Here is a 17,248-nt window from a genome sequence, read left to right as displayed (position 1 = left end):
TTCCACATAAACCGATTAATCTATATATCTTGTGAGGTATCACCCTCTTTCCCACATCCACATCAATCAATATATACCTCTCTATATAGGATTACATATATAGCTAATACACCCACATTAATTATATATCCAACGCCCCCTCTCATCATCCATGCCTTCCGCTTCATCTCTCAGACGCGCGCACAATGGCAAAGGCAGGGGGCAGCAAGGGCCCTGCCCCCCCTAACATCACTATATATCGAGGCTAATATGAATATGATCATTAGACAATTGCTAGTAAAAATGGTTTAAGTTGATGAATTGGCCCTCCTCGTAAAGGATTAGCAATGCTTGGCCCCCTAGCTCATGGGACATTTTTCATGGCTCCGCCACTATGCGCAACATCGCACGTTCTCGCCCCCTCTCTCTAAATATCAACCTCGCAGTTGTGCAGTCCTTCATAGTCTCCCTCCACTCGGCCCCTCGCACCATCTTCTAGCCCCCCACTAGATTTTGCCACATGTACAATCTAGCAGACTCCACGGTTGAACTTCAGCATAATGCACAAATCTCAAAACAACAGTGGTTCTCCTTTGTTCTAGGATCTTCCGTATCATAACTGCCCAAACTTTTTTCTAGTTGAATTGCCATTATTTGTTTTTTTACTTTATGCTTTACAATGCACAATTCCATGAATCATAAATTAAGGGCTTCTTTCATTCAAAGGATTCTCAAAGGAATTTTGGAGGATTCTAATCCTTAGGAATTTTTCCTATCTTGGTTGTTTGATTCGTAGGATTGTAAACCATAGGAATTTTTCCATATGACTCATTTGCACTAGATTTCATAGGAAACATCCCATCCACTCAAACATCTTTGAAAGAATTCTGCGTTTTTTCTATGCACAATCAAACACTCGTACAATCCTGTTGGATTCAAGATGACAATCCACTCTAATCCCATGTTCTTCCTATTCCCGCGTTTTGTAAATCCTACGAATCAAAGAGGCCCTAGGTTTTTTATAAAAACTAATTGATTTTGAATGAGATGAACTATAAGAATTAAACGAAGGTCTACATCAGGCATATATGACTCAGAGCTTACATGTTATAGTGTGGTATTTATTCATAATTTCATTGCAAAATCTGACGCGCGCAATGCATGTGTACCTTACTAGTACTTTGAGTATGTGCAAAACACAATGGCACGCTACACAGTGTCTGTCCTACAGTTCATGAAGCCACGTGGCACATGTGGAGGCGTTGTCGCGACATCCTTGTGTGGATTGATCGCCGTGACGTGCTGCTGGTTCCAGAAGAATGTACTCGTCCTCCCTGAGCCACATTGGCGGTACATGCACGAAGCGAAGATGTGCACACACGCCACACACGCACTCATTCCCTCGCACACACACGCGGGTACACGGGCGGACGCAATTTTGTACCAAGATCCACCCACATGATAATTTAACATGTGTAAAGTCCTTCACTTCATTGATGGTCAATTAATACAGTGCATGCAAATTGAGTGGACGTGAGGGCGGAAGAAAGACATAACTACTCCACTGCGCGCATGCGAGTAGTTAAATCATCGGTTGCTAGTAGTACTTCCATTGGTCTCCTTCGTATTTTGTGCCAATTTTTGACAGTAACATAATATTTTACGCATCTGAGAGGTGCAGTCTACTCGAAATTTATGTTCCACCAAACTCATCGGGAGCCGTTTCGGGCTTCAAAACCAAAACCCACCAATTTATCTTTACCTTGTTCCCATCACATTCAAAAGTACTAGTGCTACAATTAAGTGCAAGCCTGCTCACACCTACTAGTACGTACCAAACCTGAACGTGTTCCCACTATGCAGGTATTAGTACTAGTGCTAGTACTTAGGTTATAAAAAGGGGAACAACCTAACCGAAAATTACTCTACCTTTCCTCCTCATAAGTGCTTCTTCTTTGTCCGTCCTTGCCATGTCTGCTGCGCAGACCTCTAGGTCGAGAACTACTCGTAACAAGGGAGCGGCAACCAAGGCTGCGGAAAAAAAGAGGGCTTGCCACCACACAAAGACCTCGAAAGATCTCTCACGGGCTGGCGATGCCTCCCAGGAGCGCCCTAGCCGCGGAGGCGAACATGCCGAGCTGGCGGCGCTGGAGTCGTTATTCCTCGCGGCATGCCCGATCAGCTCAGTAAGCACCTCAATAAGCAGAAGGAGTTCATCCACGGCTTGGTAGAGCTGCTAAAGGAGAGTCTCGATGACATGCTCGCTGAGCTCAATAAGCAGGGGGAGTTGACCGCCGGCTTGGTGATGCTGCTGAAGAAGAGCACTACCTCGGAGAAGAAGGCGACCTGCAAAATCCTGCAACTTCGGGAGGACAAGGTGAAGCTCTGCCACGAGCTCAACCTGCTGAAGGAGAAGAACGCCGGCTGGAAGAAGCTGCATGAGAGTAGTAGTTCCTCGATGAAGATGATGCAGGCCATCGTCATGGAAGAGAAGGAGGAGTTGGCGAAGCTCCGCATCAAGCGCCCGGCTGCTGTCAAGGTACGTAATGCGGCCGTGGAACAGATGATGAAGGCTCGCGTCGAGAAATCCCGCATCATCGATAGAATGAAGAAGATGGCAGAGGAGACGTGCAAGGAGATGGAGGTCGTGGAGGCGATGAAGAAGCAGTTACGACTCCGCGGCGAATTAGATCATTTGGGGTCATAATCTTCCTTCTTATTTTGCTCATGTGTTTCTTCTTTTGCTTCGGGTGTTTCTCCGCACGTGTCACGTTTTCTGCGAGGCATGAATAGAACAATGCTAACAATGAGATGACTAGCAAATTAGATCATTTTTATTGTCATATGGCACTGGGCTGTCGTGTTTCGTGCTCCTCAGTCGTAGTACTACTCCAGTGGAAAACTTGAGTATGTCGCACGGTTCTTTGCTCCTCCTCAGGTCGTCGGCACATTTATACGAGCAGTCAAATCACAAGGCCCCACCTTCCAACAGTAATGAGCCGTCAAATCACAAAGGCCCTCGCCTCTCGTGAAAAGGACCAAGCTAGAATGCCCCGCCCTCTAGCCCTTTAAAAATGTATACATTTGTATAGTAGTAGTATCAATGGATTGCGCCATGGAGCAAAACTAACAAGATGAAATTAAAGAAAGGAAGGTGGTACGTATAGAGAGCGCTCGTCGCCAAATTATGCCTATACTATATGACACTACCCACTATGAAGGTACTAGTAACATACACTAGTAACTAGTCTATGTTACTCTCGACTATGACCAGCCAAAGTCGAGGCACGGATACCAACGAGGGCCTAATTGTGTCTATACTTGGACAACTCACCTGACTGCATGCGCACCAGGCAGACGAAGCTCGTGTTGTGTTGGTGTCGTGTGCGGCCCGCACATTAACCAAAACCTCGCGCCTCCATCCTAGCCTCCGCGTTTTAAAATTCTCAATCTCAAGGCCAAGGAGCAACGTGAAACCTGTGATAGAGCCAATTCGTAGCTACATATGCGTGTGTGAGAGAGGACAAGTGCGTGCACCTCTTCTCAGAGTACAAGTGTATGTGGGTGGCATCGACCTAGGGAGCAGTGATGGTGCGTGCAAGAAGTCCCGAGAGATAGGTGTATTCCTATCGAACGCCAAGCGTAAGATATGTATCCGACGGTGCCAGTTTTTGCACATACACAGCAGTAAAAAAGAACTAGTACCATGGCATATGCTACACCACAGCCGATAAAACGTGCCGATGTTACGCCATCCAGGAATAGTGCCGCACTTCGAAACTAGAATCGTCAATAAATTTTGAGCGCATCTCGTCACATTCCAAATTAGTACTACTACCATGCTATATTTAATTGCAAACCTGTTCGCACCGATCACAACCTAAACGGTTTCCCACTTAGGAGCATATTAGTAGTACTCGGTTATAAATACTACTATGCTAAGATGACTGCACATTCCTCCTCAACTCCTCATCCACAGAAAACAATCAAGTCAATCAAGCCATGGCCAACGTGAGTTCTGGGTCGAGAGATTTCCACCAGGGAGAGGTGAGCATGGAAGAGGAAGCACGAGAGATGTCCTGCCTCGCCGCGAAGGAAGCCGACATGTTCAGCCGTGCATCAGTAGTAGCACAGAGGTCCCACCGCGCTGCCGAAGCAGCACGGAGGTCCCGCCGCACCGTCGATGTAGCAGACGGGTCCGGCCACATCGCGGAAGCAGCAAAGATGTCCCGTCGCGCCGCAGAAGCAGCACGGAGGTCCCGCCGCGCCGCGGCGGCCTGGAAAAATTTCTCGCGGGCAGGCGAGGACTCTTACAGGCGCATGCATGCGATGGTCCATAGCCAGATGGATCAGATCTCCGGCTGGGCAAGGTTGCAGGACGAGGCTACCGGCATCATCCAACAACTAGGGGAGGGCAATGTGAAGCTCCGGGGCGAGCCCGACCTGCTGAGGGTGAAGATCGCCGGAAGGGCGAAGCAGGAGGAGGAGACCGCTGCCTTGTTGTAGAGGATGGGCGTCATCATCAAGAAACTTATGGACGAGAATGCCATGCTCCACATTGAGCGCAAATGGCTGGTGGAGGAATGCCAAGCAGCGTATTAAGGACATGAAACTGATGAAAGAGATCATCGCCCGTCGCGAGAACTAGTCTTCGCAACCTGCAGCGCATAAAGAAAGTAGAGATCAGCAAGCCAGATTGTTGTATGTGTCTTCCTTCTTCTTTTGCCCTTGTGTATTTCGGGCATAGCCGCAGGTGGCTTTTTTAATTATCTTCCTAATTATGTAAGACAATTATTATCCACTCTCGTCGTCCTTGTATATATTCATCAGTCTTACTATAAGTCGCAGTAGATGCTATATAGGTCCATCGGATCTTACATGAAGATCCGTGCAAAATTTTCTTTTCCGATTTTCTTTTTTCTCTCTTAAATCTCAGTTGAGTGAGACATTGCCACACCATTAAATAGAGGCTCGGGCGCTGTTGGCATTCTGGGAACGGGGGTCCCTAGACTTGCCTGCCTGCGGCCTGCGCCGTGGCTCAAGTGGGGGCCCTGCGCGGCCCATCTTCATCGGCGCAAGCTCAAAACCCTCGCGAGGGGCCAAGCCTCGCGGGGCGGACGACAGGAAGCTTCCTCAGAGGCAGCCTCATCAGGCAGGCTCACGAGGAGGCAGAGAGATCAAGGCAGGGGTACCTCGCGAGGAACCCATGACGATCGAGAGCAGGCGGGCGCCAGGCGGGCGCCGGCCTGCGTAGTGTCCTTGTTTCCCCTTTGGTGCAAAGGGGGCAAGCACAGGCCAAGGCATCGGGCAACGGTTTCCATTCTGGTGCAACAAGACCAAGACCAGCAGAGCGGCAGGACGGAGGTCACCGTGGAGCCCAAGACGGCATCATCACCAGTGCTTTTGGGCAGCCAAAGACCACCTTTGGTCAGGATAACTTGTACTAGATGTTCCCCTTCAAAATGGTCAATTGTTGGCGCCCTTCCCGCTCAATTATTCGGGGAGAGGCCCAGGGCCCCTATAAATAGAGCTAGCCTCCACAAAGGAAAGGGGGAAAAGAGGACCCAACAGAGACTAAGTAGAACACACCGCACTAGCTCAAGAACACCCCTCGCGAGGCTGATCTTCCCTTGTGTTGTCCATCATCACCCCCAGAGGCAATCCACCATACCACACACTGAAGTAGGGTATTACACCACAACGGTGGCCCAAACCAGTATAAACCTCGTGTCTCTTGTGTTGTTCATCATTTTCATCTTAGTTCGCATGAGAGGATCGGACGTAGATCGGTAGGGGAAAGATCTCCGTGCGCACCCCAGTGTTCGAACCTCAAGGGTCTGCCCAAATCCGAAATCTAACATTTGGCACGCCAGGTAGGGGTGCGCCGGAGTCCTCCCTCCTGACGACTCGCTCTCCCCCAACATCGCATCCCGCCCTCATGGCAGACAACGCGCCGCCCACTCCAGCAACGGATGTAGACACCGGGGCCAGGGGGCTCCGGGCCTTGGCCCCCGCCTTGCGGCAGGTGCAGTGGCCGCGCAAGTTCAGGCCCGAGACGCCGCCACGCTACGACGGCGCGACGGACCAGATGATTTTCCTCCTGGCATACGAGGAGGCCGTCCTCAGAGCCGGGGGCGACAACCGGGTGATGGCCAACTGGTTACCCATGGCCCTCACTGGCGTCCCACGCGCGTGGCTCCTCCACCTGCCGACGGCCTCTGTCAACTCCTAGGAGGAGCTGTGCGACCTCTTCCTCGCCCGTTTCGCCGCACCAGCGCCGCCTATCGTCGCAGCTCTCCTAGGTGGCTCCCAGGCACCACCCTCGAGCCATCTCGTCAAGCCGTTCACCCATCGGATCAGCACCGCCTCCAAGCGCCGAGAAGCCCCCTTCAACTCGGAGGACCACCCCTTCAACCCCATTGGTTCGGGCGCGCTCCCGATGCTGTGCACCCCCACCATCTGCCAAGTGGCCGTCACCAGGACCCTCATCGACGGTGGTGCTGGCCTCAACGTGCTCTCGGTGGAGGCCTTCAGCCTCCTCCACGTGCCACTGAAGCGGCTCCGACCCAGCAGGCCTTTCTCGGGTGTCGGAGCCGGTTCCACTACCTCCTTGGGACAGATCCGCCTCCCAGTGACCTTCGGCACCTGCGACAACTTCCGCACGGAGCTGATCGACTTCGACATCGCCCCCATCGGCCTCCCCTACAACGCCATCCTTGGCTATCCGGCCCTGGCTCGGTTCATGGCAGCAACTCACCCGGCGTACAACCTCATGAAGATGCCTGGGAGCAGCGGCGTCCTCACCGTGTCAGGAGACACAAGGGATGCGCTACAGGTGCTCCAGCTTGTTTTCAGGGCGGCCGCGGTGGCGCAGCCCACTGGCACCGACGCCCTTGAGCCCAAGGGGGCTGCGCCGGCTAAAAAGAAGCAGCTGTTCACCCAAGCCAAGGCAGAAACCAAGCAGGTATCAGTCGACGAGGACGGGTCCTCTAGCGCCACCTTCACCATAGGGGCCAACTTCGAGCCCGAGCAGGAGAAAGCCCTGATCGGGTTCCTGCGTGCGAACAAGAAGGTGTTTGCGTGGGAACCTGATCAGTTAGCAGGGGTCCCAAGGGAAGTGATTGAGCATCACCTCAACGTGTGCCCCAATGTGCGCCTCGTGAAGCAGAAGGCAAGGCGGCAGTCTACTGAGAAACAGGCTTTCATCGTTCAAGAGACCCGGAAGCTGGAGGCGGCAGGAGTTATCCGCGAGGTCCGCTACCCTGATTGGCTGGCTAATCCAGTCGTTGTGCCAAAAAAGGGAGGAAAGGAGCGCATGTGCGTCGACTTCACCAACCTCAACAAGGCCTGCCTGCAGGATCCATTTCCGCTCCCCCGCATTGACCAGATAGTCGACTCCACCACAGAGTGTGACCTATTGTGCTTCTTAGATGCCTTCTCGGGCTATCACCAGATCAAGATGGTGGCAGAAGACGTGGAGAAGACAGCCTTCCTGACCCCGTGTGGAGTGTATTGCTATACATGCATGTCGTTTGGGTTGCACAACGCAGGTGCGACCTTTCAGCGGCTGATGCACATCGCCTTAGGCCGGCAGCTCGGGAGGAACGCAGAAGCTTACGTCGATGACATTGTGGTGAAGTCTCGTGAGGCAAGGACCCTGATACAGGACCTGGAAGAAACCTTCGCGAGCCTCAACGAAGTGGAACTACGGCTCAACCCGGAGAAGTGCGTGTTTGGAGTCCCCTCAGGCAAGCTCCTGGGTTTCCTCGTATCCCATAGGGGCATCGAGGCCAACCCAGGAGAAGGTCAAGGCAGTCGAAGACATGAGCCCGCTAAGGACCCTCAGAGAAATGCAGAAGCTCACCAGGCATGTAACTGCGCTGGGGCGTTTCATCTGCAAGTTGGGGGAACGAGCGCTGCCCTTCTTCAAGCTGATGAAGAAAAAGGGTCCCTTCGAATGGACTGAAGAAGCCGACTAGGCATTCCAAGACCTCAAGAGGTACCTTACCAGTCCACCAGTGATGGTAGCTCCGCGTCCTCGGGAGCCCCTGGTGCTCTACCTTGCGGCCACCCCCTACTCCGCTAGCGCAGCCCTGGTAGCGGTCAGGGAGGAGCATTGTGCAAGGCCGCATTGACCATCCGAACTGAAGCAAAGCAGAGCCAGGAGGGCCTCGCGAAGGCCGCAACCGCAGCTGGAAAGGAACAGCCGCAGCAGGAGAACGCACCCGGAGCAGGGGAGGCCCCTTCAGGCGACCAAGCACTGGGAACTCCGTCGTCTCAAGAGATGCCTCGACCTCTGGAGGACGCAAGCAGTGCCAGTACACTCAACCTCGTCGAGCACCCCATGTATTTCCTCAGCATAGTGCTACGGGACACGAGGGCGCGGTACCCCATGCCTCAAAAGCTCCTCCTCATGCTATTGGTGGCCTCACGCAAGCTGTGGCACTACTTCCAAGGCCACCCCATCAAGGTCGTCTCGGCATACCCCTTGGAGAGGGTACTCAGGAGCCCCAACTCAGCTGGAAGGGTTGCTGAATGGAATATCGAGCTACATGCATTTCAGCTAGAATTCAGTACGACCAGAGTCAACAAGGGAGCCACGCTAGCGGATTTGGTGGCAGAATGGGAAGAAGCACCGGGTCTCGAGGCAGGCAAAGACCGATCACTTTCCCCGGGAAGTGAAGCACCAGATGGCTGGGTCATGTACTTTGATGGGGCGTTCTCTCGACACGGTGCGGGAGCTGGCGCAGTGCTCATATCCCCTACCCAGGACAAACTCTACTACGCCGTGCAACTTTGCTTCCAGCACGGAGAAAAGGTCTCCAACAACATAGCGGAGTACGAAGGCCTAATAGCAGGCTTGAAGGCCGCAACTGCCTTAGGGGTGAAGCGCCTCATCATCAAGGGCGATTCGCAATTCCTCGTCAACTTCTCCAACAAGATATACGAGCCAAAGGACGAGCACATGGAAGCCTACCTCGCTGAAGTTCGCAAGATGGAGAAATAGTTCTGGGGACTGGAGTTGCAGCATGTGCCTTGCGGCACCAATCAGGAGGCTGATGACATTGCCAAGAGGGCATCTAGGCGGCTGCCTCAGGAGCCTGGCATCTTTGAGGAGCGGCTCTTCAAACCCTCGGCGGTGCCGTCACTGTCGAGCATGGCACAACCAAGGGAGGATCTCCCTCAGCCGCATGCCTCAGGAGCCCCGGTCTGCGGCCCAGCCTCAGGGGCACGCCTGCTCCTGGCGTTAGAGCCTCAGGAAGGGTGTTGGATCCCGGAGCTCAAGAACTACCTGATGCAAGGGACTCTGCCGGAGAATGAGGAGGAAGCTGAGCGTGTGGCGCGGCAGGCCATGACTTATTGCATCAGGGTTGGAGAGCTCTACAGGAAGCGACCGAATGCCGTGTCCTTACGTTGCATCTCCCGAGAGCAAGGGAAGGAGCTACTGGCGGACATACATGGCAGAGACTGTGGGCACCACTCGTCGTCACGGACCCTCGTCAGCAAGGCGTTCCGTAGTGGATTCTATTGTCCCATAGCACTCAACGACGCCGTTCAGCTTGTGAAGGCTTGCGAGGCCTGCCAGTTTCACGCTAAGCAGATCCATCAGCCTGCGGGGGGTCTACAGACTATACCCCTCTCATGGCCATTCGCAGTTTGGGGGCTCGACATTCTGGGCCCGTTTCATTAGGGGCCAGGGGGCTATCGCTACCTCTATGTCGCCGTGGACAAATTCACCAAGTGGGCTGAGGTGGAAGCCGTCCGCACAATCCCGGTAGGCTCGGCAGTCAAATTCATCAAGGGCCTCGTGAGCCGATTTGGGGTGCCCAACCGCATCATCACCGACAACGGTTCGCAATTCACCAGTAATCTCTTCAAAACGTACCGTGCTAACCTTGGAACGCAGATATGCTACACTTCGGTAGCACACCCCCCGGAGCAACGGCCAGGCCGAGCGGGCCAACGCGGAGGTGCCGAGGGGCCTCAAAGCCAGGACCTTCAAGAAGAAGTTGGAAGCCTGCGGCAGGGGCTGGTACAATGAGCTCCAGTCCGTGCTGTGGTCAATCCACACGACAGCTACCAAGCCGACTGGCGAGACCCCGTTCTTCCTCGTCTATGGAGCAGAGGCTGTTCTCCCTCACGAGGTCAGGTGTCGCTCCGCACGGGTCCTGGCATTCGACGAGGCTCAGTAGGACGCCATGCGGGGGACGGATCTCGTGCTGGGGGAGGAACGCCGTCGGGAAGCCGCACTGTGAGCGGCAAGGTATCAACAGGTGCTACGACGATACCACTGCCGCAACATCCGCCCCAGGACCCTTGAGGTAGGGGATCTCGTGCTCAGACGGGTTCTCTCGAGGGAGGGGCTGCACAAGCTCTCTCCCATGTGGGAGGGCCCGTTCAAGGTTGTTCATGTTTCTAGGCCTAGCTTCGCGCGCTTGGAGACTCCAGAGGGAGTACCCACCCAGAACGCATGGAACATTCAACATCTCTGGAGGTTCTACCCCTGAGCGAGGCCTAGCGCCTAGGGAAGGCCCGACGCCTGTGAAGAAGGCCAATGCCTGTGAAGCTATCACGTTTTGGGAAAGGCCCGGTGCCTGTGAAGAAGGAGAATGCCTGTGAAGCTATCGGTTTTGGGAAAGGCCCGATGCCTGTGAAGAAGGCCAATGCCTGTGAAGCTATCGCGTTTTGGGAAAGGCCCGGTGCCTATGAAGAAGGTCAATGCCTGTGAAGCTATCGCGTTTTGGGAAAGGCCCGGTGCCTGTGAAGAAGGCCAATGCCTGTGAAGCTATCGCGTTTTGGGAAAGGCCCGGTGCCTGTGAAGAAGGCGAATGCATGTGAAGCTGCTGCGTTTTGGAAAAGGCCTGGTGCCTGTGAAGAAGGCAAATGCATGTGAAGCTCGCCGCCCGTGACACTCTCACGTAATAATGAGTGGGGCTGTACACGCCCCGGAGTCTGCGGAGTGCCGCCCTTGGGCCTCGGGGGCTCCCGCCCACGCCCAGTGGCAGCACTTAGCTCAGCGCTGGTGAGAAGACGTTGAAGACTAGAATAGGTGCCGGACGCGGCTTTCCCATTTGCTTTCTGCAGTTGGCTTGTTTATTCCCGTTTGAAGTTTTATTGGAGTTGCTGACGTTCCTGGCTTGTGACTCTTTGTCTTTCTCACTCACTCGCCTCGCTTTCTCTTGCACAAGTCTCGCGAGGGATGTTCGCGGGCGCCCTCGCGAGCGTCTTCTGCCCCGATCGTCTGGAGCTTTCCTGTCCGAGTCCTCCGCGGGAGCACCCCTCCCAGTCCATGCCACACGGGCATCGCGACACGAGCGCAGGACCTAGGCTGATCGCCCCCATAACCAAGACCGTAAGCTACCCCTCTAACTAATCCTTGCAGGGCATGAAGCGCACGGCGAGGCCTCAGCCTCCGTAGGCGAGGGCCGCGTCAAGCTCCACCAAGCTCAAATGACTCCCGCATGTGGACACGCAGCACGGAAACATGGCGCAGAAATGGCAAAAGCAATGCGACACTTGACAGCAACAGTTCTAACACGCCCCCACGGGGCCCTGTACTACCTTCTTCTTACGCAGGAAAGGAAGGAAACAAAATGGACACGACCTGTCCAACACCAACCTACAGCAAAAGCTCAAGCTGCTCCTGGGGATCAGGCGGACGCCTCCTCTCGCTTCGCCAGGGCGCGGCGGCGGGTGGACCCGCTGCCTTCACCCACGCGGGCGCGACGGCACGGGGCTGGTCGCGGCCACCGCTGGAGGAGCTGCTGCCTGAGGGAAAGTCACCGAAACTTGGCGAACCCCGAGCACCGCCGCCTGTACGCCAGTCGCCATCTTCATCCTGGTCAATGCCGGGGCTGGGCAGGCGGCCGCGGTCGTCGTCTTCGGGGCAGCACCCGGCACGGCGACCCCAAACACCCTCATGTAGAGGGTGGCGTCGCCATCAAACTTGAAGTACAGGGTACACCATCGGCCCAGGCCGCGCGCGCGGGCAAACGTTTGCCAGCCGCACATTAGGGCCCCATTCCCAGAGACGGAGACCTCCAGTGAAGCCCAGGAGGCCCTGCTGCAGCAGCCGCCTACCTGGAGCCAGAAGCCGCACCGAGCGCTGGCCGGCAGTTCATCTACGAAGAAACGTGGGAGCTGGAGCCGGGTGCTGGATGGGTCCGCCGACCACACGACGAACTCCGGAAGCACCTCCGCAGAGCGGAAGCGTGGTCTAGGGGGGCGCACACCCACGGTGTGCTCCCCGTCGGCAACCGGGCACTCACCACCACGCAGGGAACCGCCTCCATGACCGTGGGAGGCTACCACGGGGACCATGGTGTACTTGCGAGGGCGGCCTCGGCCGCTCTTGTTCAGGGGAGGGTCAGGCCCTGCCCGCGGGGCCTTTCCTTTCTCCGCAGCCAAGAATCTCTTTGGGGCCATGGGGACGGCGATTAGCCAATAAGAAGAAAAGGAGCAGCAAGAAGGGATGGACTGAAGGGGCTCACCCAGCCCCGTACTTATAGCCGGAGGAGGCCAACCGCCGAGCACCACGATCACAGGTAATCATGACCGGTTTCTCTGCATGCAGGGACTTGTCAAGTCGTGCGGTCGCCGAGGCATCATGGGAAGCTCATACGCCCATGTTTAGTCAACCGCCACGCGGCACCCAAGGCTGCAGGCTGTTGGGGCCTGTGGCGCTTCGCGCTTACCCCTTCGCTTCCCCGCCAGGCCAAGCCTAGGCGCGCTTTGGGCCCAGGGGCTACTGTTGGCGTTCTGGGAACGGGGGTCCCCAGACTTGCCTGCCTGCGGCCTGTGGCGTGGTTCAAGTGGGGGCCCAGCGTGGCCCATCTTCAGCGGCGCAAGCTCAAGACCCTCGCGAGGGGCCAAGCCTCGTGGGGCGGACGACAGGAAGCTTCCTCAGATGCAGCCTCATTAGGCAGGCTCACGAGGAGGCGGAGAGATCAAGGCAGGGGTACCTCACAAGGAACCCGTGACGCAAGCCATGACGATCGAGACCAGGCGGGCGTCAGGCGGGCGCCGGCCTGCACAGTGTCCTTGTTTCTCCTTTGGTGCAAAGGGGGCAAGCACAGGCCAAGGCATCGGGCAAAGGTTGCCATTCCGGTGCAACAAGACCAAGACCAGCAGAGCGGCAGGACGGAGGTCACCGTGGAGCCCAAGACGGCGTCATCACCAGTGCTTTGGGCAGCCGAAGACCGCCTTTGGTCAGGATAACTTGTACTAGATGTTCCCCTTCAAAATGGCCAATTGTTGGCGCCCTTCCCGCTCAATTATTCGGGGAGAGGCCCAGGGCCTCTATAAATAGAGCTAGCCTCCACAAAGGAGAGGGGGAAAGGAGGACCCAGCAGAGACTAAGTAGAACACACCGCACCAGCTCAAGAACACCCCTCGCGAGGCTGTTCTTCCCTTATACTATCCATCATCAGCCCTAGAAGCAATCCACCATACCACACATTGGAGTAGGGTATTACACCACAACGGTGGCCCGAACCAATATAAACCTAGTGTCTCTTGTGTTGTTCATCATTTTCATCTTAATTCGCACGAGAGGATCGGACGTAGATCGGTAGGGTAAAGATCTCCGCGCGCACCCCAGTGTTTGAACCTCAAGGGTCTGCCAAAACCCGAAATCCGACAGGCGCCATTAATGGAGACCTTGGGAGAGAGGTGGATGGCAGATGGAGGTCAAAGGGCTCTCCTCCCGATAAGCACGCGTAGGGGTCTGATCGCACGCCTCCTGTACTCAAATAGCTACCCTACACGACGCCTCCTAGCTAATAAAAAAAGGGGATGCATGGCGGCACGTAAATGGTAAATAGAACGCCCACGGTTTCAATAATACTTGTGTTTCCGATTGTAATGTGACAACACTTGTTCCAAAATGACTTTGTTGATCAGTACCGCCGTTCCCATTCCCGTGCACCACATCCCTGCCCTCTCCCAGAGCCAGTGTAACTGGTGTCTGCGCCGGCCCGATATCAAGCTTGATCATGGGGGCTTTTCACCTTGCTTGCATTGAGCTGCTTTCTCTACTTTCTTCACCTCTTTAGCCTGGCCCTGCTTCACACCTGACCCTAGGGCATGAGGGTGCATGTACACGGACGGCCAGGCATCCACGCCCCCAGTTGGAGGCATATACACATCTGTTTTCATGTCATCCCCCTAGTCCCCGACTGGCCCCTTGGTCAGAGTTGGCGTAGATGATCTTATGGGGACAATCTCGTTAGAGACCTTGAGTGCACTCACTGCAGCGATGGCAGCTTGCACCTGCGAGTTCAGCAGCACATCTTCCGGGATCTTTTCTCGGCCCGCCCTCTCCTGGTATGAGCTTTTCTCTCTCTTAAACTCCTTCCCAAAACTAAGGAGGCAGCATGCGCTATTCGCAACAGGAGCCACATAGCCTCCTCTGCTATTGCTCTTCTTATATGGGGAGGCTCGCATTGTTGTCGTGAACCTCATCTCATGGAGGTCCTCCGGCAACTTACAGTCGCGTTGGCCATGCCCAAGAAAACCACAAAACCCACAAAATTGTGGCACTCTCTCATACTTAACCTCTAAAGAGAACACCTTACCACTCGGTTTATCACGAGACTAAATCCTATCTCTGAGTGGCTCATCATCTACATCGTGGTTGATACGGATCCTCATGAAATCCCCCCATATCTTGCCCCTACTATCTGTATCTACCTCCAAGACCTCTCCCAATTCTGCTCCGAGCTTCCATGCAACACCTTCATCACGCATAATGGGGGGTATGTCATGGACACGCACCCAGATGGGCATGTGGGCAACCTCCACTTCGCCCGGGGGGGCGCGCTGTCCACAATCACCATGAGGAAAGCATCCCCCTGGTGAGTCCATGGGCCGTTTTTGAGGATGAAACGGCGATCTCCCTCCCACTCGAACTCGATGAGGAAGCGGTTGTTCTTCATGGGCTTGTAATCCATGCCCCCACGGAGACCCCACTTGCCCTTGAGCTCTCCAAAGAGCCCTTCATTGCTGTAGGGCAGGGGCGAGAAGAAGAGCCCCACAGCAACCAACCGGAACTTCATGGCAGCTCACTCCTTTGACAGATCCAGCTCCACCACCCCTCTCCACGAGGGTCGTAGAGAGTCGGGAACCTTGGCGCGACGATGTTGCTGCCTGCTACAAGCCTCGTCATGGAGGCCCTGTCTCCCTGGCCGCGGGAGGTGTCACCGTGGAGCATCGCCACCGTCATGATCCGGCCTCCAAAATGGCCGGATGCAGCCTTGGCTTCCATGGGGGCCTTATCCTTCCAGGATTCCTTGTTCGCCATCACGGGAGGTTGTGCGCATGAAGATTGAGCACGCCTATGCCAAGGGGATGCTGGCTGTGAGCTTTCTATCTGCTCGTCTCCTTTCTTTATACAGGACACCACCCAATCTAATCCCCGCGATTCCATTGCCAGTGTGGATGATCTCATTCCCTCTGTTTGATCACTTTCCCCACCTCCTGATACTGGTGCTTCTTCGAGCTTATCCGAGGGATCTGTATCCTTTTTGCAGGGTGACACCGGGGCCACAACCCTAGAGACTTTCCTCCATAATCCATGATCGAGATCTCTCCTCATAGCATGTAGTCTCTCCCTGATTCTTTCCAAACTTGCCCCATCAATGGTCTGTGCTCTCCTACCGATCCCAGATCGGATTTCACCGATCTTCTCCCTTTCCATGGCGATCTGCTTTACCAATTTCCTCGCCCATAGCCATGCCTCCCGGAGCCCCATAGGGTCCACGCTCTTCCCAAGGTCTTTCTCGCCATCTGCACCTCCTCACTCCTTTCTCTGGTCGCCGGAAAAATCCGCCGGCGGGCCGGCTACTCGAGACGTCGGGCGTCGCCCTCCTGTCGCCTCGACAAGAGCTCTGTGATTACCGCTCATCTCGTCTTTTACCTGTGGGCGCTGGTGAGGAGACCGATGATCTGCAGGCCCCCCTGGTTTTGGGCCGGTTCCTCGTTTCACAAACCAGGAGGCGGTCTAGACAATGGAAGGCCTGTTTAACTGGAGGGTCATTAAGGATAGTAGGTCAAAGAAGAGGGCTGCACACATGAGCTCAATCCTAGGCAAGAGGGGTGACCGCGATGAGCTTTCCTGTGACACCCCAGCTAAGGCCGAGTCTGCAGAGGGACCAGACAAATTCAGGAAGGTGTGTGTGACAGGTATAATGCAGGAGGGAATCATGGACAGCAAGGAAGCAGCCGAGCCTGGGGCTCCCAGCGACCTGGTGGGTGCCAAGGGCGGCGTCCACCAGGAGCCATGACGATCTTGAGTTGGAACTGTCGAGGCCTCGGGCAACCTCGCACAATTCAAGAATTAGTGTGCCTAGTGCACACACACACAAGCCCAAGCTTGTCTTCCTCACCGAAACTCGGCAGAATAACAAGTACGTCACAAATTTCAAGTGGAGGCTAGGCCTCCGCCATTGTATCACGCAACCCGGCACCGTTAAGGGTGCTGCAATTGCTCTTTTCTATGATGAAAGTGTGGAAATAAAGAAGATTTCCGTGGGGACGAGGTATATTGATGTGTTGATCCGTTTAAATCCTCATGGCCCTCAATGGAGGGGTACTTTTGTTTATGGGGAGCCAAAAGCGCATAAGCGGCATCATATGTGGTCCCTGCTGAGTAGAATCAAAGACACAAGCAATTTCCCATCGCACATGACGGGAGATTTCAATGAGACTATGTGGCAGTCAGAGCACTATTCGGTCGCAAAAAGATCAGAAAGGTATATGAGAAATTTCAGAGAGGCCTTGTCTGAATGTAACCTGTTCGACTTAGGTTTTAAGGGGTCGGGATGGACCTATAACAATAAACAGCAAGGCAACAGCAATGTTCGTGCTAGGCTGGACAGATTCGTGGCCTCCCCTACGTGGTCTGACCTCTTCATGAATGCCTTAGTGGAGCACATTTTCTCCTCGAAATCTGATCATCTTCCAATCCTTTTGAGGATGGGCGCCAGGAAAGAATGGAGGCTGGTTGAGCAAACTAAACAGAGCATGTTCAGATATGAGCAGATGTGGGAAAGGGTGGAATCTCTGCAGCCAACAATCACTGCCTCATGGGGCCGGTCCGGCCCGGTGGGCAACCTACGTATGATAGGGGAAAAGCTATAGAGCATGCAGAAGGACCTATCTGACTGGGCTAAATGGAATTTTGGCTCGGTTCTTCCGAAGTCAGCGGAGATCCAGAAAAAGCTGAGCAGAATTTGGTGCTCCTCACCAACAGCTACACTTGAATTGGAAG

The 17,248-nt window shown here is 54.8% G+C and overlaps 1 protein-coding gene across 1 annotated transcript; it reads left to right on the top strand.

The window, feature by feature from the left end:
* Positions 1 to 16,662: 16,662 nt before the first annotated feature.
* Positions 16,663 to 17,118, top strand: LOC147979207 (uncharacterized). Its single transcript, XM_087515081.1, has one exon. It carries the CDS (start codon positions 16,663 to 16,665, stop codon positions 17,116 to 17,118), a length of 456 nt encoding a protein of 151 aa, XP_087371207.1.
* Positions 17,119 to 17,248: the final 130 nt, after the last annotated feature.

This window comes from Triticum urartu, chromosome 3A (genome assembly GCF_056163025.1).
Source record: "Triticum urartu cultivar PI428250 chromosome 3A, HENAU_Tu73, whole genome shotgun sequence".
Lineage (NCBI taxonomy): Eukaryota > Viridiplantae > Streptophyta > Magnoliopsida > Poales > Poaceae > Triticum > Triticum urartu.
Note: the sequence above shows the minus strand (reverse complement) of the source record. Positions and strands in the feature narration are given on the sequence as shown.